This window comes from Canis lupus, chromosome 18 (assembly GCF_003254725.2).
Source record: "Canis lupus dingo isolate Sandy chromosome 18, ASM325472v2, whole genome shotgun sequence".
Taxonomy (NCBI): Eukaryota; Metazoa; Chordata; class Mammalia; order Carnivora; family Canidae; genus Canis; species Canis lupus.
In genome coordinates, this window is record NC_064260.1 from 52,506,732 (window position 1) to 52,529,294 (window position 22,563).

The 22,563-nt window shown below is 52.7% G+C and overlaps 1 protein-coding gene across 3 annotated transcripts; it reads right to left on the reverse strand.

Annotated features, from left to right (window-relative positions):
• Positions 1-2,335: 2,335 nt before the first annotated feature.
• On the reverse strand, positions 2,336-19,980 carry SLC22A11 (solute carrier family 22 member 11). Of its 3 annotated transcripts, none has more exons than XM_035701710.2 (10): positions 19,211-19,980; positions 17,770-17,873; positions 15,089-15,243; positions 14,820-14,988; positions 13,004-13,127; positions 12,055-12,170; positions 9,456-9,670; positions 7,711-7,819; positions 7,097-7,145; positions 2,336-5,681 (listed from the first exon to the last, which is right to left on the reverse strand). In XM_035701710.2, the coding sequence occupies exons 1-9, from the start codon at positions 19,601-19,603 to the stop codon at positions 7,121-7,123; spliced, it is 1,410 nt and encodes a 469-aa protein (XP_035557603.1). In that variant the 5' UTR covers positions 19,604-19,980; the 3' UTR covers positions 2,336-5,681; positions 7,097-7,120. The 3 variants fall into 3 exon arrangements, with proteins under 3 accessions (XP_035557603.1, XP_025302050.1, XP_048952967.1); XM_025446265.3 differs by having other exon boundaries at positions 7,097-7,303; positions 19,211-19,979; XM_049097010.1 differs by lacking the exon at positions 7,711-7,819.
• Between the last annotated feature and the right edge of the window lie 2,583 nt (positions 19,981-22,563).

A 22,563-nucleotide genomic window follows, 5' to 3' on the forward strand; every position in this document is an offset into this window, starting at 1 on the left:
ATGCAGACTCTGCTAAGCAGGGACACCCGCACCGTGCAAGGCTCAATCCTAGGATCCTGAGATCATGACTTAGTAGACAGAACCACCCAGGCACCCTGATTAGTTTTCATATTTAAGTATATAATTTAATGGGTTTTTGACATAGGTACACACCAATGAAACCATCTTCATAATTAAGATAATGAAATATCCATCACCCCAAAGAGTCCCTGCCACAACTTTGAAATCCCTCCTTCCCTCCTTTCCTCTTATCTTGAACGACCACAGATCTGCTTTTTGTGCTACAGAGTAGTTTGCATTTTCTAGCATTTTATATGCATATATTTTATATGAATTGTAAACCATTGCATAGATACACCAAAATCTGTTTATCTACTCATCTGTTGATTGACATTTGGGTAGTTTCTAGCTTTTGGAAGTTACAAATAAAGCTGTTGCAACCATTCACGTGCAAGTCTTTATGGGCACAGTCTTCCATTTCTTCTGGTAAATATTTAGAAGTGGAGCAGCTGGGTGGTAGGATTGGCTGTGTATAATTTTTTAGGAAATTGCCACACTGTTTTCCAAAGAGGTACCATTTTACATTCCCACAGTTGCCCCGCAATCTCGCCAATACATGGTCTTTAAAATTTTTGCCATTCTAGTGGGTTTGTGGTGGCATTTTGCTGTGGTTTAAATATGATGATGTGGTTCATATTTTCATACACTGACTTGCCATTCATGTATTCTCTCTGGTAAGCATCTGTTGAAACATTTTTAAGTGTTTTAAAACTTGGATTATCTTTTTAATTGTTAAGTGGTAAGAGTTCCTTATATTTTTTGGATAGAAGTTCTTTGTCAGACACAGATTTTTCAGATATTTTCTCCAAATTTGTGACTTGCCTTTTTGTTTTTGTAACAGTGTCTTTTGGTAAACAAATGTTAGTTTTTAGGAAGCCCAGCATATCATTTTTTCCCTTTATAATAAATAAACTTGCATTATTTTTTAAATATTTTATTTATTTATTCATGAGATACACAGAGAGAGAGAGGCAGAGACATAGGTAGAGGGAGAAGCAGACTCCCTGTGGGGTCTGATAGGGAACTCAATCCCAGGACGCCAGGATCACAACCTTAGCCAAAGGCAGGCACTCAATCACTGAGACAGCCAGATGTCCCAAGCTCATATTCTTATGTCCTATTTAAGACTTTTTTGCCATGTTGTTTTCTTCTAAAAGTTTTATAATTGTAGCTCTTACAGGTCTATGATACATTTAAAAGTTAATTTTTGTATATGATATGAGTTAGGGTTGAGCTTCCCCCCCCTTTCTTCCCTCCCTCCTCTCTCCCTCCCTCCTTCTTTCCTTTCTTCTTTTATATGACTATCTAATGATTCCAGCATCATTTGCTGAAAAGATTGTCCTTTCTCTATTTATTTGATTCAGTACCTTGGTTGACAATCAAGCAACCATATACACATTGCTCTATTTCTGAACTCTTGATTCTATCATATCAAACAAAAATTACCCAAAGTTGCTCTTCTTTTTCAAAATCAATTTGGCTGATCTAGGTCCCTTGCATTTTCATATACATTTTAGGATGAATGTGTCAATTTATACTGAAAAACAAAACAAAACAAAACACCTATCTGCTGGCATTTGACTGAAATTGCATTGAATCTATAGATTAATTTGTGAAGAATTGACAACTTGATGATATTGAGTCTTCCTATCCATGAATATGGTATATCTCTTGATTTATTTAGGTCTTCTTTAATTTCCTTCTGCAAAGTTTTATGTTTTTCTGTTTATAGATCTTGTCTTTCTTTAATTGGGTTTATCCCTAGAAATCACATTTTCCCATGCTGTTGTTAAGTGGTATTATGTTAAACATTTGATTTCTGATTGCTACAAGTATATAGAAATGCAACAGATTTTTGTATCTTGACCTTGTCTCCTGTAACCTTGCTAATCTCATTTATTAGTTCTAGTAACATTTTTGCATATTTCTTAGGATTTTCTACAATTTTGTCATCTGCAAATTAAAGATACTTTCATGTCTTCCTTTCTTGTCTAGATGCCTTTTATATATTTATTTTTTTATTGCACTGACTACAACCAATATTGAATAGAAGTGGTGAGAATGGGCATCCTAGCTTCAGTCCTGACCTTGACAAGAAAGCATTCAGTCTTTCACCATAAGATATGATGCTACCTGTAGGTTTTTCATAGACATCCTTTGTCAGGTGAGGAAACTCACTAATTTGCTGAATGCTGTTTATCAGGAATGAATGTTGAATTTTGTCAAATGCACATTCTGTATCCATTGAGATGATCATCTGGTTTTTCCTCTATAGTTTGTTTTTTTTTTTTTTTTTTTTTTACGATTTTATTTATTTATTTGAGAGAGAGCACAAGCAATAGGGAGGGGCAGGAGAAGAAGCAGACTCCAGGTTGAGTGGGGAGCTCAATGAGGAACTCAATCCCAGACCCTAAGATCATGACATGAGCTGAAGGTAGATGCTTAACTAACTTAGCCACCCAGATGCTCCCTCCTCTATAGTTTGTTAATAATTTAGTTTGTTAATCTTGATTTTTGAACGTTAAATCAACTTTGCTCTCCTGGGACAAATTCCACTATTGCCCTTCTTAGCGTAATGTTGGATTTAATTTTCTAAATGTTTGTTAAGAATTTTTGTGTCCGGGCGGCCTGGGTGGCTCAGCAGTTTAGCGCCGCCTTCAGCCCAGGGCCTGATCCTGGGGACCCGGGATCAAGTCCCACGTCGGGCTCCCTGCATGGAGCCTGCTTCTCCCTCTACCTGTGTCTCTGCCTCTCTCTTTCTCATGAATAAATAAAAATTTAAAAAAAGAATTTTTGTGTCCATGTTTGTAAAAGATATTGGTTTATAGTTTTTTGTTATATCTTTTTCTGACTTTGGAGTCAAAGGTGATGCTGGCCTCAAAAAATGAGCTGGAAAGTGTTATCTCTTTTTCAATCTTCTGGAAGATCTTGGGCATAACTGTTATTTGTTATTTTTTTGCTTAGTTTGGCAGGATTCACCAGTGAAGCCATCTGGGCCTGTTGTTTCCTCTGTGGGAAGGTTTTAAACCACAACCTGAATTTCTTTCACAGATATAGGGCTAATAATGTTATCTATTTCTTCTTAAGCAAGCTTTGCTAGTTCATAGCCTTCAGGAAATTTGTTAATTTCACCTAAGTTGTCAAACTTATTGGTAAAATGTTGCTCATAATATTCTTCTATCATTTTAATGTCTGTAGGATTGATAGTGATGCTTCCTTTTTCACTCTTGATATTGGTAATGTGTGTCTTTCCATTTTTTTCTCCTAATCAGTACATCTATAAATTTATAAATTTTATTGTCTTCTCAAAGAACCATGGATTTACTTGATCATTTTCTATTTTTCTGACTTCTGTTTATTGTTTCCTTTCTTTTACTTACTTTAGTTTTAATTACCTCTTTTTTTTCTGGTTTCTAAAGGTGGAAGCTGATATATTGAATTTGAGATTGCCTTCCTTTCTAATGTAATCACTTAATGAGATGTTTCTCTTGAATCTCTAGCTTCATCTCACAAGTTTTGATATGTCATTTTTTAAAATTTTCATTCAATTCAAAATATTTTCTAATTTCCTTTGCGATTGTTTCTTTGGCCCAGGGGTTATTTAGAGCGTGCTGTTCAGTGTGAAGGAGTTTTCTAGATATCCTTCTGCTACTGATTTCTAATTTCTCTCCAAGAGGATCCAAGTACATACTTTATATAATTTGAATTTTTAAAAGTTTATTACACGTGAAGCAAGGCTAGAGACCCATGGGACCTGTTGATGGGGAAGTGTGATCTTTATCATGAGCCACTAGAGGGTTTTAAGCAGATAGGGGATTTGATTTGAATTGTGTTTGATTGGTCTAGTGTGCGTCGGATTTAGGGAAATGGGGATATTTGTGGCTTGAGGCTTTCCTGAATCATCCAAAGAGAATGGACAGTTGTCTAGAGGGTCTGGCTCTCCAGGGAAGGGTGTGGGAGTAACTCTGTGACATGGCTGCAGATGAGGGTGAGGAGATTGAGGTGCAAGAGCTTTAGACTGGGAGCCCAGCCAGAGCTCAGCCGTGTGACTCCAACCAAGCATGTCACTCCACCTCTCTGAGCTTTTGTTTCCTCACCTCTAAAGTAGGTGGTCAGTCTCAATGATCCCACAGTTTTAGCAGCATGGGCTGCTGTCAGTACAGGGAGGATCTTTGTGTGAATTAGGCAAAGGTGTGACTACTTGAGACAGACAAAAAACCAAAGGGTCCCCTGTGCTGTGAGGCCTCAAATAAAGGCCTAATACTGTATGCTGCCTTGACATGTAGGGAAATCATGAGGGTCTTGAATGATAGAATTGCAAGCCCTGCCCCAACTGCTCCTGTGGAGTTCCCATAGCAAACAACACTTTTAGCAACCAGGTGCCATTCCTGTTACTCCTGAGCAGGGGGCTTCAGTTCCCTGTCCATGCGTGAGATTCCTTGGACAAGCCAATCACATCCTCCCTCGAGAATAGGGGTCACTCTGCCTTCTTGGTGTTACAAAGTCTGCCTCCCACAGCCCCTGCTAGTTCACGCTGTTTCTGTGTGTGGCACCGCTCCCCCTGGGCTGTGAGTACCTGTAAGTAATGAACACAACAACTGGTCTCAGCTGTCTAGTGTTAGACCATCCCATAATCACAGGCAGGAAGCTCTCCCTTGCCACGGGTATGTAGGAGGCGATGAACACAACTTCTGGGCCAGTGCGGCCTAGGCGGGATTTCAGCCTCCACAGGTCTCCTCAGCTAGTGCCTTGGGCAGAGGACAACCTGAACACCTGTACCTGGCACTTCTGTTAGCAGGTTCTATCTGTTGGACTCTTATCTGTGCTAAGATCTGTTAACCCTATCACCCTCCCCCTGCCCCCAGGGGTAGGTTCCATGATTATTTCCATTTTACAGATGAGGACTCTGGTGGAGGAGAGACCGGGGACCCAGATCGGTCCAGATCCTTCCCCAACCCCCCCCCTTTTTTTTTTGCTTAAAGATTTTATTTATTTATTTGACAGAAAGAGAGAGAGAGCACAAGCAGGGGAAGCAGTAGGCAGAGGGAGAGGGAGAAGCAGACTTCCTGCCAAGCAGGAAGCCCAATGTGGGGCTTGATCCCAGGACCCTGGGACCATGACCTGAGCTGAAGGCAGACGTTTCATCACCTGAGCTTCCCAGGCGCCCCCCGATCCTTCCCTTTCTGTCCTATGATCTGCTCTGGTAGATCAGAGGTAAGAAACCTGCAGCTCCCAGCTCAGTGAAGTGAGTCAGGAGTTCTGAATGAAGGTGTGAAGATGAGAGCCTGGCAGGGGTTAACGGGCCATCCTGTTAACCGGCCAGGGTCTGCAGGCCTGAGGTTGGGGGAGCATCTGACCAGGATGTGGGGGAAGAGAAGTGAGTGGGAAAGCAGCCTTCAGCCTCAGTGGATGGCAATGCTGGCGCTCAGCCCAGAAGCCTGGCACCGGCCATGCCAGACCCTCAGGAGTCTCCAAACTGCTTCCACCCTCCACTGGAGAGAAGGCAATTCCCTTCATAGGGATCTTTAGCCAAAGAGGCTCCACACAGGCAGAGTTGCTAGAACCAGGTACTTTCTGTAATGATCACCTCTTGACGCTTGCCCCTGGCAGCTGCTGATTTCCTGGAATTATCGAAAGACAGAGCAGTGGTGTGTGATGAGACGACAGCTCAAGGCTCAGAGGGCAGAAGTGGGGGGTTAAGTCTTATGAGCACAAAAGCTCCATGAGATTAGGGTTTGCTTTTCTGCTGGGTCCCCAAAGCATAAGACAGTGCCTGACACATAGTAGGTGTTCAAAAAAGTAAAAGAGTAAGTCCTGCTTCCCTGCTTCTTAGCTGAGTGTCCTCAGGCAAGTTACATGACCTCTCTGTGGCTTCATTTTCTTGGCAGTGAGATCGAACATAACAGTACCTCGTAGGGTTGTTTGGATTAAGTAAGATTGAAGCAGGAGGGGTCCCCTGAGTACCAGAGCACCAGCTGTTAGTATTGGTATTCAAGATTTTATTTATTTATTTATTTGTTTGAGAGAGAGAGAAGCAGACTCACTGCTGAGCTCGGAGCCCGACCCAGGGTTAGATCTCATGACTCTGAGATCATGACCTGAGCCGAAGTCAAGAGTTGGACGCTCTATGGGTCAATCGACTGAGTCGCCCAGGCACCCCCATCCTTTGTTCCTGCTCAGCCTGTTGACACCCCATGACCACGCTCACCCGGGACACAGCAGCCACACTCATGGGGCCTGTGCGGTGGGCCAGACCCTGTTCTCAGTGCTTTAATATAATAGCTTCAATTCGAAAACAGCTCTTTGAGCTCGGCTGGGTTTTGTTTTAACCTCCATTTTGCAAATGAGGAAGCAGAATATCGTAGTGATTCTGGCCATGACATAAACTTGAGGAACGCTCCCTCATTTCTGTTCTCTCAAAGAATGGTGTGAGGGTAGCATGATCTGTTCCAGAACTGAGCTGTTGGTCTGCCTGCCTGGGCCTGGGATTCCTTGTGGCAGTCAGGGCTGGCTCCACCCTCTTGGGTGTGAGTTGGGTAAGAGAGGTAAGCACATGCCCAGGTAGGAAGGATTCAGTCCCAGGTAGTCTGGTGGCAGAGCCAGGCTCATCGTCTCTACATTTCCCTGCCTAAGGGACGATGGCTTTCTACCTGTAAGACCTTGAATCATCCCTTCATCTCTCTGAGCCTCTGCTAAACGGGGATGGGAATAGTCTCTTCCTGGCAGTGTGCTACGACGATTACACCAATTACACGATTATGTGGTTTCAGACACAAGCCTTATGCCCCCCGGGTCGTTGCCCTGAGGCACCAGGATCACTGTCAGCACTTGCACTCTGCAAACGGGAGCTGCTGGTCCCATCTGGATGACAAGCCCAGCCCAGCTCCTGTCTCGGTGTCATCTAGCACATCTCCCTGACCCTTGGGCTCTCCTGTCTGGGGGCTGTGGGGACACCTGCCCCCCACCTCCACAGCCCTGCCCAGCTACCTCCCAGAAGCCCAGCCCTATACTCCCAGGGTGGCCAAGGATCACTCACTGGCTCTCCAGGTCCTGGATGGTGTCAGGAAGTGGAAGTCCCTGGGTCTCTGGGAGGAAGAGCAGGAGGATGAGGCTGGAAACGATGGGAATGACACCATAGGAGATGGGGGCCAGCAGGGGCAGGGCCTGGCGAGTCAGCCTGATTAGGGGGCCCAACACAGCCCCCAGACGACCTGCCGACTGCAGGAAGCCATCTGCTGTCATCCTGTGGGTGGAGGAAGGGGGTCCAGACCCATGTAACAGCCATCACTTTCAAGAAGGGGGCTTTACTAGATGGGTGGGGTGGGGGGGGCATGTGGCTGGTCCAGGATGTGCCAAGGGAGGGAAAGTTGGGTGGAAGGAGCTGCACTCCTTGAAGTCTCTTCTAACACCACCTCCTCCATGGAGCCCACCTAGATTTTCCCATCTGAAAGGTGCCTCTGCTTCCTGAGAACATCCAATCCAGTCCTTTCATGGACTCTGTAGGACCCACCCCATTCTCCCTGGTCGGCTGCATGTTCCCAGATGCCCAGCCCCTCCTTGTCCTCCCCACTGGCCTTCCCAAGGATGTCCCCTTCTCTCCCGCCCAGGGTCTGGCCGCCTTTCCTGGGTGCAGCATGCAGCTCAGCCTACCGCAGTACAGTTGGGTAGAGTTCAGGCTTGTAGACAGAGATAGAGGTTAAGCTTATGCCAAAGCATCCCTTTCCCAGCACGGCGAAGGCCACGCGCAGGGTCTGCAAATCTGGGCAGAGGAAGAGGGTTGCAGTGGTGTCCGCCCGGTGGCGGGGGTGGGGGGGGGTTCCCAGTCGGCCCAGAGCAGAGGCGCTGGGTCCTCCTGCCAGGCTTCTTTGATCGTACACAGGCGCCCTGTGGTGCTAACTGGGTGCCTGGCCGACCAGGGCTGAAGGGGCTGCGAGTGCAGGAGGACATCGCGGTGGGTGGGCTGGAGGGGGCGGGGCCAGAACCCAGCCAGGTCTGGGGTGGGGGAGGATGGCTCCTGGGGCCTGCTCCCTACAGTGCCACTGTGCTGGGGCCCTTTGGGTCCTGGGCGTGCTTCCTCCCGTGATGGAGAGGGTCATGAGCCGTCCTTCCCCTGCCCTCCGCCCGCCTGTGGGAACTCTGGTTTTTGCGGGGAGCCCTGGCAGGAAGCCGAGGCCCACTCCACACTTGGCCAAGGATGCTGGGCCTCAGCTTTCCCTGAGGAAAGGGATTACACCACACGTTGTTGTAATGAAGAGTCTCATGAACTGTCACACATTTGTCTTTGCAAGCTTTCTCCGAGCACTGCCTCTTGCTACTTGTTTAGGAGGCCATCCCTCTGCCTCCTTCCTTGGCCTCCCTCCAGGCTTTGCTATCAGAACTCACGTCCCTGCTCCTCCACCTGGCCTTGAGACATGAAAGGAGACTTGAGAGGGTTTTCAGGGCATTATAGCCTCATTCAGAAAGAAAACACTAAGGCAAGGGCCCTTACCAGCAATTGGCACACAAATGCCTCCTGCTTCTTAAACAAGGGAGAAGAACGTCACCGCGGCCACCAGGCTGGGTGTTCTTGCCTCACTTCAAAGCAACCTAAAGGGCAGCCCTGGTGGCTCAGAGGTTTAGCGCCACCTTCAGCCCAGGGCGTGGTCCTGGGGCTCCCGGGAGTCCCACGTCGGGCTCCCTGCATGGGGCCTGCTTCTCCCTCCACCTGTATCTCTGCCTCTCTCTCTCTCTCTCTCTCTCTCTGTGTCTCTTATGAATAAATAAATCTTAAAACAAAAACAAAGGGCAGCCCTGGTGGCGCAGTGGTTTGGCGCCGCCTGTAGCCTGGGGTGTGATCCTGGAGACCCGGGATCAAGTCCCACATCGAGCTCCCTGCATGGAGCCTGCTTCTCCCTCTCCCTGTGTCTCTGCCTCTCTTTCTCTGTGTCTATGAATAAATAAATAAATAAATAAATAAATAAATAAATAAATAAATAAATAAACAAACAAACGAACAAACAAATAAATAAATAATAAATTCTTAAAAAAATAAAAATAAAAAATAAAACAAAACAAAGCAACCTCACAGCTTCCCCAGCCCTTCCTCCCACCTCAGGCCCAGCCTCTGGCTCAGAAGTCTGGTCCCAGCCCTGGCCCTGTCACTGGCTACCTGAGTGACCTGCAGCACCTGGCTTCAGCTCTCTAAACCTCAATTGCTTCAGGGGAACAGGTGGGGGGCCGGTGGAGGGAGGGTTGGATGCCTGAGCTTGATGTGGCCAAGTGCTTGGGACCTGGGAAGGGGGAGGACCCCAGGGGGCGAATGCAGTGGGGGTGGGAGGCAGGGAAGCCAGTGCCCCAGGCCCTCAGCTAGCTCCTCAGCCCACTCAGGTCACCCCTCCATGCTGCCTTGGCCTCACCTTGGGGGACCAGTATGTTGGCCAGGATGGAGAGGCCAGCTATGGTCTGGAAGCTGGCCAAGGTCATGCGGCGGCCCAAGAAGCTGAGCAAGAAAGTGGTAGTGGCCCGGGCCAGTAAGTCCACAGCTCCGAAGAGGACCTGGAGGAGGAAGATGTCACTCCCCAGGTTTTGCAGGTCAAGGACCAGCCCGTAGTAGGAGATCATCTGGGAGAAGCTGTAGGGCAAAACCAGAAATCAGAACCCTGTCCCACAGGGGAGAGGGTACCCCTGCAGTAACATCACACCTGGGCTGTCCCAGAGGGCACAGGCCACTCTGCACAGGTCACTGCTGGACCCAAAACACCCGTCTTCAGAATGCAGGACGCACTTCTCTAGAGTGAGGCCAGCCCAGAAACAAAAGGGCAGGCTTCATTCATTCATCCTTAGCTGGTCACTTCTCAGGATCCCTGGCCACCAGCCTGCGGGGACACTTAACTCTCTGGGCTGACAGGCTGTGTGGGTCAAGCTGAGCTCTAGGTCTGGCCCTAGCACCCTCTGACTCTGCTTCCAGTCACGGCCTCAAACCAAGAGCTGGCCCCAGCTCTGCTAGCCATGACCCTGCGGGAGTCTCTGCCCCTTCCTGGATGCCAGTTTCTTTATCTTGAAAGATGAGATTAATAGTAGAAGAGGTGGGCTGTGTTGTCCTTTTTTTCAGGATGGAAAGTCTTATTTTCCTAGCCTCTGGGAGTACTACCTCTCAGCTGGGGAGAACATCCCATGACACAGGCCAGAGTGAAGGGATCAGAAGGGCCACCCCAGCTCCTTGAGCCCTCCATGGCCTTGCTGTGACAGTCCCACCGGACTGCTCCCCTGCCCCGCTGCTCTCTTCCCTCCCCCAGCCTCCCCATCCCAGTCCACAGGAAGTGATCCAAGAGCCCTCTCCAATGAACTTCCTCTCACTGAACTCCATCCCAAGTCTGCTGGCCAGTGGGTGAGGGGGGTGAGGGGGTGGACATGAGACAGACCACCTGGCCACTGGCTCCCGAGTTCCTGAAGCTGAAATTCACAGTAGCTGGATTTCAGCAGTTTGGAAATTGAATTTGGATCCAGCAGTGGCCACAATGTGAGATAATTCCCTACCACTTTTCAAATTGGTTCCCTTCGCTCACCTCAGCCCTCCCCTGGGCCGCACCTGAGCGCGGCACCCAACAGGCATCTGACACCACCTGCCAACAGCTGCAGACTACAGCTGCAGTCCCCGAGGAAACAGCAGCGTTTCCTGGAGTTTGTGGAAGCCACGTGGGGGAGGGGCTCAGCTCTGGCTCAGAGTTGACACCGAGGACCTAGAGCCAGTACCAAAGGGGTTAACAGTGGGAGCCAAAAACCCACCAGGTGAACCAATACCCAGCTTGTGATTTGAATAACAATGGATGCGGGTAGCCCCTGGGAGCCCAGAGGAAGCCTTGCAAGTTTTGAAAGAAAGGCCCGGGACATTCCTGGCACCAGGCACTCCTCATTTGTCAGAACTTAACCCAGAAAAAAAAAAAAAAAAAGGCATTTGATCCATTCTCTATTCTAAGATGTAGCAAATATTTGCCATTAGAACCCATATGTGGTTAAATATAGCATGAAATAAACGCTTTCCTAATCTTTAGATTTATTTCAAGAGCAAGTATCCATCAAACCTGACCCTGACTTCTCAGTGTGCTCTCTGCAAGTCACTGGAACTGAATTTGTTTTATTAAGGGGCCTTCTCCTGGTCCCAGGTGCCTGTGGGTGCCAAGACCAGGCCTGCTGGGGAGTCGCTGCTCCCTGTGGGCCTGGTGGGTGGCCTAGGGCAAGGAGGTAGCTCAGCCAAGTTTCAAATCCTGTCCTGCCGTCTTGGGCAAGTGACCTGCCCTGCTGGGCCCTGTCCTGCCGTCCCATCTGTAAATGAACTTGAGGAAAGTGGGCCAGTGGCCCTCTTCAGTGGCTACCGAGGGTCCCCCAGCTCTAGAGACAGAGGCTCGGCCCCTAGCCTGGGCTTCAGCCTGCCCCTGCCCCTGCCCTCCAGCTGGCTTCCAGCAGGAGCCCCATGGCTCTCCACAGTGCCTGCGGGGACTCCTGCCTCCTGGGGGAGCAGGCCAAGCAGGAATGAGGCCCAGCAGGAGTCGTCCCCCCCACTCCCGTCACCCCTGCTCCGCCTCCGTCCCCCACTCCCCCTATCTCCCCCAACACAGTACAGGCTGCTTTTAGGCCACAGGCCTGGGCAATGAAAGCCCCAGCAAGGTAGAAGCCCACAGCGACCACCAGGCTGAATGCAAACAGGCCCACCAGCAACGCCCCTCCATACAGCCTAAGCCCTAGCTGACCCACCAGCCCAGGAGCAAAGTAAAGTTCCACAGCTTCCCCTACCTCCTCCCCGTCCCTCCCGGTTAACCCCAGCTCCCCCTCACCTCCAGGCAGACACCTCTCCTCCGTCCTGCCTGCTGCTCCCCTGCAGTGTATTCAGTAAACCCCTAACCCCTTTGCTCTGCCTTGGGGGCGCTCTGTCGCGGCCCTGGGCCCTGGCCGCTGGCCTCCCCTGATCCAACCCCCTGGGCCTCAGCCCTGCCTCTGGGAGCGGTGAGCAGGCCCTACCTCACCAGGAACATGCTGCAGCTTCGCCAGCGGAGCACGGGCACGAGAAACAGGTCGAGCACTGACTTGCGGGCCTTCGAGGAGGCCACCTCCTCCTCCATGCTAGTCATGAGCACCTGCGGGGAGGACGGGGCGTGGCGAGGGGTGCGGGGGCATCGGCCGGCTCGGAAAGGTGTCCAGGTGGGCAGAGTGATGGGAGGAGCCCGGCCTTGGCTTCAGGAAACAGGAGAGCCTTGGGGTGGGGGCAGCGATGGAGAAGGAAAGATTTCTCTCCGTTTTTTGTTTTTTTTTTAACTCCCCGCTGAGCAGGCTCAGCAGGGAACCTGACGTGGGCCTCCATCCCAGGACCTAAGCAAAGGCAGATGCTTAACCAGAGCTCTCTTCTGCGGACCTGGCCCACCTACCCTGAGCTAAGGAGCCAGTCTCACGTCGCAGCTCTGGCCCTCTGAGCTGCCGGCCGCAGGCTGCTCTTGGCAGTTACTACACAAAGCCCTGCCCACCCTGTTCTTCATGGCTGGCATCAGGGCGCGCCTCCCCCTCCAGCCACACTGGCACCCCACTGCCCCAAAGTGCCCATCCAGACTCTTCCTGCACCCCTGGGCCCTGCCTGCCCTGTGCTCAGCTCAGTCTTGGTCAGCTCACTTCGTCCTGGAAGCCTTCCCCAATCCTCCTATCCCTATGCTGTTTTCTCGATTCTGACCGTACATCCTCCCACATCTACTTCCTTGAAATAATTACCGTCAGATGGGCACATCCAGTTTTCCAAACACTGAAAAGCCCTGTGAGGTGAGCATGCACTGTGTGTGGTTGAAAGCAGCGGACAGGGAGGCGAGGTGGGTTGTTACTGCTGTTATTGGAGTGGATAGCAGTGAAGTTGATGGTAAGACATAAGTGACTGTCCTCTCCCTGTCATGTCCCCCATTTTGGGTCACAAACAGTAGCATCTCACCTCTACAGTCAGTGACTTCGTGGCTTCCTTGTGGCCATTTATCCTGGACACCTTTTTGAGCTCCCGAAGCGCTTGTTCTGGTTTGCCCATGATAATCAGCCATCGGGCAGACTCTGGCAGCCACCTGTTAAAGAAGCAAATGCTTGGAATGCCTGGGTGGCTCAGTGGTTGAGCATGTGCCTTCAGCTCAGGTTGTGGTCCTGGGGTCCTGGGGTCCTGGGATCGAGTCCCACATTGGGTTCCCTGCGAGGAGCTTGATTCTCCCTCTGCCTGTGTCTCTGCCTCTCTCTGTGTTTCTCATTAAAAGGAGAAGAAGAAGGAGGAGGAGGAGAAGAAGAAGAAGAAGAAGCAGCAGCAGCAGCTTGCCTGGGCCTCTGCTTTCTTCCTGCATCCTGGGCCTTCCTCGCCAGGTCAGAAGGGGAAGGGAGCAGCAGCTCCCCCAGCTGCAGTGGTTGAGAGATGCCAGCCTCTCTCCTCTCTGCACTGCTAGGGCCAGGCTGGCAGACTGGCAGTCCCTCATGCTTTCAGAATAAAGCTGAGTCCCAGGGCCTGGCTGCCCTCTTTGCCCCTCGCCACTCCATCTGGCTTCCTGGCTGCCTGGAGCCGGCCTGCCTGAGCCTCGCATACAGTCCTTGCACGGGCTGCCTGGACATACAGTGGTCCTGAGCCCATTTCTATGATAGAAAGCTCACATCATGCTAAATTTAAGACACACACACTAAAAACATCCCCAGCCAGAACTGCGTGGTTTTATAAATGTAGTCTGCTTCTTCCCAGCGTCACGGTAGGGAGGGGCATCTCTTGGGTGAAAGGACTGGAGTTTCCCCAGCCTAGCAGGCTCAGGGAAGCTAAGAATTGTAGGGAAGCTAAGAATTTCCGGAGGCATAGTGGTTCAAAGAGGCGGCCTGCTGGGGTTCAAATCCTGCCTCTGGCACTTACCAGCTATGTGGCCTTGGCCAAGTCATTGAACCTCTCTGAGCCTCAATCCCTCATCTGAAAATGGTGGTCACTGTATCATCTTCCTCACTAGAAGTTAATACACATCTGGTATGACCACCGGCCCCTGGGATGCACCCAACCAGTGTGACCAGAGAGGCCTAATGAAGTGTGACTATGGGATGTCTCTCTCCTCACTTACTGGATCCTGTTGCTATGATAAAACTCCTCAAGATCAGTGGCTTTTGATCTGTTTTGTCTGCTGACGTGTCCCCATGACCTAAAACCATGTCTGGTACAGGGCAATAAATACTCGAGAACGAACGAATGAGTCCTTGCTACTCTCTAAACCGCACAGTCGACTTGGTGCAGGTCTGTCCAACCCTGGTTCACGGACACAAGAACAACTTACAGGGTCGTGAATTTGTGACTGTTTCCTTATCTCTTCCTCCAGCCCTCACCCAAGCAAGTGTTGCCAGACCTCAAGGAGTTTTGCAGCACTCCAAATAATCGTGATAATGGTATCTTCTCACATCCAACACCAGTCCTCACTGACTCAGATGCCCAAGGGCGGGCAAGTGATGTGAAGGAATGGGGCTGGCAGGTGGGGGGCAGCTGGTGCCGAGGAAGGGCAGGCCCGGGGGCCAGTGGGCCAGTTGGGAGCCTCAGACCTCCGGCTAAAATGCCCACCCTGGAACTCTGAACCTCCAAGAAATCCTTAGCAGGGGCTCTGCACACATCGTGGCTCGCCATGGCTCTCCGCATCTCGGGATCCCCCGCCAGCTAGGGCGGTGGGGGTGAGGGACACCCTGGCACTCCCCAGCCTCCCTCCTATCTAGTGATGTTCTCCCCAAGGGAGAAGGCCCCACACTGTACCGACCAGGAGATCAGGAAGATAGCAAAGAAGGGCGTCGACATGGCCAGCTGGAGGGCTCGCCAGTCCCGCAGGACGAACGCCATGGCCCCCAGGGTCATCTGGCCCAGGCTATAGGAGCATCCCACGATTGTTATGGTGACAGCCCTTCTGCGGGTCGTGGTCCACTCCGCCACTGAAAGCCGATGCAGACATGCAGGTAAGGGCCTCGCAGTGACTTTGAGCCCCATCCTCCCCACCCCACGGTGGCAGGTGGAGGCCGAGCAAGGACTCACCAAGTGTCACTGAGATCATGATGATGCCGGCCACTCCAAAAGCGCTCAAAAACCGGAGGCCACAGTAGATGAGGAAATTGGAAGCAAAGATGGTGCTGGTGTTGGCCAAAGCCACCTGCAGGCAGCACCAGCTCAGCACCGGCTTCCGCCCAAACCTGTGTCAAGAGACAAGCACCGTGGGGGCCTGGGGTGGGGCCCTAGGGACTTGGGCATAGAGGACTTCCTCTCTTGTGCTTCGAGGGAAGGGAGGGTTCAAGAGGATGGGGTGCCTACCGGGGCCCAGCATCGTGCGCCCAGTGTGCTTGTTATAAAAATGACCTCATGGTCAAGAATGGGCTTTGGTTGGGATGCCTGGGTGGTTCAGTGGTTGAGCATCTGCCTTTGGCTCAGGTCTTGATCCCAGGGTCCTGGGTTGGATTCCTGCATCAGGTTCCTCGCAGGGAGCCTGCTTCTCCCTCTGTCTATGTCTCTGCCTCTCTCTCTGTGTCTCTCATGAATAAATAAATAAAATCTTAAAAAAAAAAAAAAAGAATGGGTTTTGGTTGAATCACTGTATTTTTTTAAAAAGAGATTTTATTTATTTATTCATGACAGAGAGAGAGAGAGAGAGAGGCAGAGACACTGATAGAGGGAGAAGTAGGCTCCATGCAGGGAGCCCGATGTGGGACTTGATCCAGGAACTCCAGCATCACGCCCTGGGCCAAGGGCAGGCGCTAAACCACTGAGCCACCCAAGGATACCCAAATCACTGTATTGTACAACCAAAACTAACATTACAATGCATGTTCACTAACTGGAATTTAAATAAAAAGTTAAAGAAGATGGACCTTGGCATCAGAAGCTGGGTTTGAGCCCAGCTCTGTCCTGTCTGGGTGGACCTGGCGCACACAGCTCCATGTCTCTGAGCTGCTGTGAAATGGGGGGTGTGCGTGATGACAGCCTCCCAGAGTGGTGACAATCATGATGGTGAGGAAGGGGGCTGTACCAGTCAGCTCCTCATCAGCCTGCGCAAGGGGACCCGAGCTCTGGGGGAGACCACCTCAGCTCTCCACCTGCACACTCACTGTGCTGCTACTGCCCCGAGGCTGGCTCAGCCCAAACCACCTGCATTTAGCTAAACTGTGTGTCAGTCCATGAGATAGATGTGGCCAAAGCTCGGCCCTGCCTGTCTGAGCAGTGCCCAGGAACAAGGACATCTAGCCCAGACCCAGGGCCAGGTCGGGATGCTGACTCCTGGCCCTGACGCTGGGCTTACTGGGTAACCTGTGGACCGGCGGGGATTTGGCTCCCTGTGTGGACAGCCTCTGGGGAATGAGCCATATAGCTGCACGGCAGCTGGTCCTCTGAAAGCGCCACCTGGACCATGTCCTTCCCTGCTGCCCCAGCTCCCCACCACATTCGGGATAAAATAAGGCCCGCAAATAACGATGGTAGCAGAGCCACAGCACGAGCCAATCCCGTGCCAGGCCCTGGCCCAAGCTCTGTATGTGATTAATTAACCCACAACAACCCCATGGATGGAGCCTGGTCCCCACTTACAGGAAGAAACTGAGGCACAGAGAAACCACGAACCCGCCTTCTAGGGAGCTGGGCAAAGAGGGGGCAGGGATTAGAAGCTAGTGGTCAGATCCCCCAACCCGGGGCCTGCAGGGTCAGGAGAAAGTTGGGAAGCCATTCACTCATTCACAAAATAATGATTGAGGGCATTCCGTGTGCCGGATGCTGGGGTCACAGCACCAAAGCCCCTGCCTCCTTGGAGCTGTGTCTTGAGGGGACACACACAGTAGATGAGCTAGCAGGTGAGTGAGCAAGTACTGCCAGAGTGGGTGCAGTGATAAAGGAGAGAAGGCTCGGGGTTGGTGCCTGGGCCAGGGCGGGGCCTCCAGCTTTTGGTGGGAGGAGGTTGCCCTGGGTTGAGGCCTACATACTTGGCATTAAGAAACCATGGGAGAACCTGCAGAGCAAGGCACGGCCACCGCCCCCTGGCCACCAACCACCTCAGAGCTCTGCACTCCCCGGATGCCGAGGGTGCTCCCAGGGGGGCTGGCAGGGCTGTGCAGGAGAAGCTGAGTGCCAAGCAGGGGTGGGTGAGGATGGGGGAGAGGCAGAAACTTCCTCAGGGCAGTGGCCCTGGAGGACTTTAGGCTGGCATCAACCAGATGCATATAAGTTTCTGCAAAGTCACTCTGAATGGAGGCAAGAGACCCTTGAGGGGGCCAGGGCCTTCCCTGGGCCAGAAAGGCAGGTGGTGTGGCCAAGGCGACGGTATGGAGGAGCGAGACGTGGGGCTAGGGGGTGTTCTGTGGGGCTGGGGGTGAGGGCAGGAGCACAGGGCTGGCTCCCGGGGTTGGGTGTGTGCCATCGGCTGGGGGGCTGTTTTCCTGGATGGAGTCTGGTGTGGAGGGGCTGGCCATGGGGAGTCAGTAGTCCAGCTTCAGCTGCGCCAAATGTGAGGCAAATGCCCCTCCACATGGAAACTCCAAACAGGCAGCTGGGTTTACAGGCAGAGTGGCAGGCCTGCAGTAGTGGGGTGTGCAGCTGGCCAAGAGAAGGTATGGGGCTAGGTCCTGGGGGCACCACCTCAGAAGGATGAGAGGCAGAAAGGGGAAGAGCCAGAGGAGGGGAGGAGAATTTCTATTTCACAACATGTCATATACTTGGAGTTGGAAGAATATACTCACCGGTCAGAGAGGAGGCCCCAGAAGACAGACCCCATCAGGACCCCGGCCATGTAGATGGACTGGCCCATGGGCTTCAGGCCCTGGTATTCACACACTAGGTCCCACTGGAAGAGAAGGGGGGCACAGCAGCTTGGTTCAGGGGCTGTGGACTAGCACAGCCTGGCTGGCAGAGGGAGGTCCAGGTTGGGAGGTCCCTGCCAGGAGCACTTGGTCAGCCTGGGTCCTGGGGGACGGGGGTGCCCCAGAGTCCTAGGGCCAGGTGACAGAGGTAGAAGGGGTGTGCTGGCAGGGGCCCCAGCTCTGTCCTCCCAGCTAGCTGCATGGCACACATGTGACAGCCACTTGGGGCGGGCGGTGGTGGGCAGGGGTGGGGGGTAGCTGAACTACAGGCTGGGAGTTCTAACTCTGCTGATCGCTGGCTGGGTGAGCCTGGGGAGGTCCTGCACCTGGCTGAGCCTGTTTTCTCACCCAGAAGCGGGGCTGTGCAGCTGCTTCCCTCACAGGGCCGCCAGGATGGGCAGAGATTGCTGAGCACGTGTCACCATAATTTTTGAGTGCCTCCTGCCCAGGCCAGGGCATCCATCGCCTGAACAGCCCCCACCAGGCAGCCCTACAGTAAGGCCTCACAGCTTTGCTCCATTTCTACCTTTCCACCTCTCTTGCCAGGGCCACTGCTGCAGGAGTCCCCTTTCCCCCAGGACAAAGTGATCTCTGGAAAATGCAAAGCAGATCACTCACTTCCTTGCCCCAAACCCTCCTGTGACTTTTCTTTGCACTTGAAGAAAGTGCTCTTCATCCACCTTCCCCCGCCTCGTGGCCTAGCCCCTGACCTTTTGCGCCCAGGCACACCGGACCCCCTTCTGCTCCTTCAATACCCCAGACCTGCTCCTTCTTGGACTTCTGTCCCCACCCAGCTTTCTCCCCACTGTCATGTGCCTGATTCCTTGTCTCCCAATCCAGGTCTCACCTCCTGAGAGGCAGGATGGGACGTGATGGAGACCCAGACTCTGGATCCTGACGGTCTGGGCTGAGCCAGGTTCTGGAGGGTTCGAGCTGTGTGTTCTGGGCAACTGATTTCACCTCACTGTGCTTCTGTTTTGTTCTTTACCAGATGCAGACTGTAACAATCCCCCCACCCCTATCCGCTCATGACATGGGAGTGAGACTATGGGGACAGCATCCAGAATAGAGCCTGCAGCTCTCCCGTTAGTGTGGGTTTAAATGTTGATTGATTCTGAATCTGCCAACAGAATGTCAGCTCCTCCAAGGCTCCCTGCTTCTCCTGGAACTCTAGTCTGTGATCAGGGTCTGGGCAGTGAGCAAATATGTGGGGAGGGAGTAGTGCCAATGGAAACCGTTCGATCTTTCCAGGCATGGGAGGGTGGCCGTCACTGGGGGGTCAGCTGAGAGAGCCGTGGGGTTGGTGGAGGGCGGCCCTTACCTCCGACACGATGGTGGAGGTGAAGGTGCTGTGGTCATACACCCAGCCGTCCACGCACGGCTCCGTGGCAGCCTCGCTCCAGTTGGTGGCCGTGGCGTTGGGGTCCAGGAGCTGCCACTGTGGTTGGCGGAAGCGGAGACACTGGTGGGGCTCGTGGTTGGGGCCTGGTGGGATGGAGATGGTCAGGAGGGCCTCGGAGGTGAGGTTTGCAGGGGCCTCAGAGCTATTGTCCAGCACATGGGCCCAGCAGCGGTGGCCGGGGATGGCAGCCGAGAAGTTCTCCATCAGCAGCTGGGGAGGCACCAAGATGGAAGGGAGCAGGAGAGTGAAGACCTGCAGGGCCTGGAAGAGACCCCCTCCCCCTGCACGCTCCAGGAGCTCAGCAAACGCCATGGATAGAGCTGCAGGTGGCTATCCTGGGGCCAGGGAGCCAGCGAGGGTCCAGCTACCGCCAGGAACCCCTAAGAAGCCCAGGATCCCTGGGCCATCAGACCTTCCACCCGCACTAGCCTGCCGCTGGGGTGGGACAGCGGGCTAGCACCGGCAGTCAGTCCCGAGATGCCCCGATGCTTTGCAGAAACGCCTCCTCATCACCCTCTTTCCTGGAATGACCACTTGGGTGCCCCACCCCTCCAGAGAGGGGACACTGGGGACAAAGCTCACTGTGCCCCGGCTGCCTGGGGCATCCGCGGGGCCCTGGTTCTCCAGCACCAAGAGTAAAAGATCAAGCAGGTGTGAAAAAAATAAGATGCAATCCGCTGCGATGTTACTGAGTTACAGTTAGTGTGGAGGGAAATAGCACTAGGCCTTGGCCTTGGTTAAAGTTTAATCTTAGCGTGGGCTCCTGGGCAGGACGGGCAGGGCTCGCTCCCGCTCCCGCTCCGCCACCGCCACCGCCACCGAGGGAGGCTGCCCTGCCCCAGCTCTCTGCTGGGGGGCTGCTCGCATTCCTGAATCCCAACTCTCAGAGCAATCCTTTAAGTCAGGAAACTGTTGGCCTCAACTTCACTCATGCTGGGCTACGATTTCAGCCTGTTTTGCTAAAGCCCCGAGGCTTCGAGGCTTCGGGGAAGTGGGTAAGCTCCAGGTGGGATGGAGCTGGCGAGGGCCCCCTGCCCCGCCCCCAGCCTGTGCTCACTGCCTCCTTTCTGCACCCCTCCCGCCAGGCACCTGGCAGACACATTACTTGGGGAAGCTTCTATTTCGAGGTTCCAGGCTGCCTTTATTAGACTGGAAGCTCCCCCCGGGTGGAAAGCATGGCTATGATCTCCTGACATCCCTTCGAAGCCCCTCTTGGGCCTGGAGCTGAGCAGGGGTGCAGACGGGGAAAGAGTGAAATCCAGCCTCCCCGCCCCGGTATCTAACTCAGGCCCAGCTCAGTGTGGGGGAAGGCAGCCCCCTCCCCACCACTCCCCCTAGGCTGAGCCTCTTGGTAGCAGTGGCTCCTGGCACCAAGGGCTCGCTGTGTGCTCAGCTCTTCGCTGACCTTGCTGTCCATACCCTCTCCTCCGCTCCTCACAGCAACCCACAAGAGAGTTGTTGCTAATTCCTCTAGACAAAGAAACTGAGGCTCAGAGAAGGCAGGCAGCTTGCCCCAGCTCACACAGCAGAGCAGCGATTGGAACCAGACACCGAAGCCTGAGCTGTTTCCAGTGCCTCTGGCCAGCTGCCACATGGCCTCTGGCCTGTCAAGGTCCAAATCCCAGCTAAAGGCAGGAATTCAGGATTGGGGTCAGAATTAGGGCCAGCCAAGGAGCAGGAAGTCATCTCCCAGGCTATGAAAGGATGGGCTGGTCAGTTCCGGAGAGAAGTCTGATGAGTGCTAAAAGTGTGGGTGAGGTATGGGTAGGTATCTGGACTCTGAACTTCCCAGAACCTCCCCAGAGGGCTTGGAGAACCTGGTCATTGTGGCAGAAGGCTGAGGAGCTAGGGTTCTGGGCCTGGATTTCAAAGCCAGGGCTGCTTCTATATTCGGCCTCTCTGGGCAGGAACTCATTATGAATTTTTTTTTTAATTTTTATTAAGACTTTATTTGTTTATTCATGAGAGACACAGAGAGAGGCAGAGACACAGGCAGAGGGAGAAGCAGGCTCTCTGCAGGGAGCCCGATGTGGGACTTGATCCCGGGACCCCAGGATCATGATCTGAGCCAAAGGCAGACGCTCAACCACTGAGTCACCCAGGCGCCCTCATTATGAATTTTAAAATAGCAAATAGAGAGACGTGGCGAGAGAACCAACCCGTACTAGAGCAAAGGAGGCCATAAGCAAGGGGCCCATTGGGCACAGCCCTAGTGCAGAAGCCCGAAGGCTGAATCTCACAGTGAAAGGCTTTAGGCCATGGTTGTGCAAATATCATCCTCACAGGGGAAGGCCTGCTCCCCGTACCCCTGGGTCAGTGACTTTGAGGGCGCCCATTTCTGGCCCCTGATTTCTGGCCCCTGAAAGGCAGTGCTGCCATGTTCGGGTTTCAAAACTGAGCATGAGTCAGAAACCATGGGAACACGAGCTGAAATGCAGTGTCCCAGGTCCTGCCACAAGGAGAGGCCCCAGAATTTGCATTTAAAAATAAGCCCACAGATGATTCTGGGGCGCGGGGACCTGGCCTCACTTGGAGAATTGTGGGGCTAAAGGGAGCTGCTGAAATCCATGGCACCTGTGGGAGAATTCTTGTCTCTATTTCCTTTTCCCATATGCCTAAAAATGTTCTCTTTTCCCCTGCCCTTTGCCTGTCATGGACGCCCCTAGGCTTTGCTTACAGCAGAAGGTCAAACCTCCCAGATTTGCCAGAAGGCTCCCGGAATCTCCAACTGACTGTCTGCTTCCAGGCCAAGGAATTTTTAATTTGGGTTTTGGGTTTTTCTGGGGCTGCCTGGGGGCAGGGCTTGGTGCAGCTGCGCCGCCACCTCCTGGTCATATCCGGGACTGCAGGACTCCCAGCTCCTCGCACAGCCTCTCCTGCCCTAGGCACCTGAATCCCCCAAGGGCTCCCAGGTGGAGGGGGGCTAGCGGGCGTGGGGGAGGGATGCAGGGATGCAGGCAGCCTCAGATTATAGCTGCCAAGCTTCCAGAGTGTCTCATTGAATTAATTAGTGCAGCGTGAGCCCCCACTGGTTCTTAAAGAACCAAAATTGCCATTGGGCTGACTTTTCTAGCCAAGGGTTCGTGCAGGTGAAATGGCAGGGGCAGCCAGGGTGCTCAGCCACAAGCGCAGGCCTTCTGCCTAAGGTGATAAATGAAATGGGATAATGGATGGGCCTGACCTGGAATCTTAGCCATCACCTATCAGCACTGCCGTTCCCTGGACGCCTTCTCCTTTCTGTTTTCTTTTCTGGCATATCAGATCCAGCTGGG

Bases quoted from the DNA above. Each gene is read 5' to 3' on its own strand.
- SLC22A11 (XM_025446265.3), bottom strand. From the start codon at position 19,603: ATGGCGTTTGCTGAGCTCCTGGAGCGTGCAGGGGGAGGGGGTCTCTTC. The intron at 14,989-15,088 runs GTGAGTCCTTGC...ATCGGCTTTCAG, and splicing joins CATGATCTCAGTGACACTTG to TGGCGGAGTGGACCACGACC. The intron at 7,820-9,455 runs GTGAGGCCAAGG...TCCTCTGCCCAG, and splicing joins CAACATACTGGTCCCCCAAG to ATTTGCAGACCCTGCGCGTG.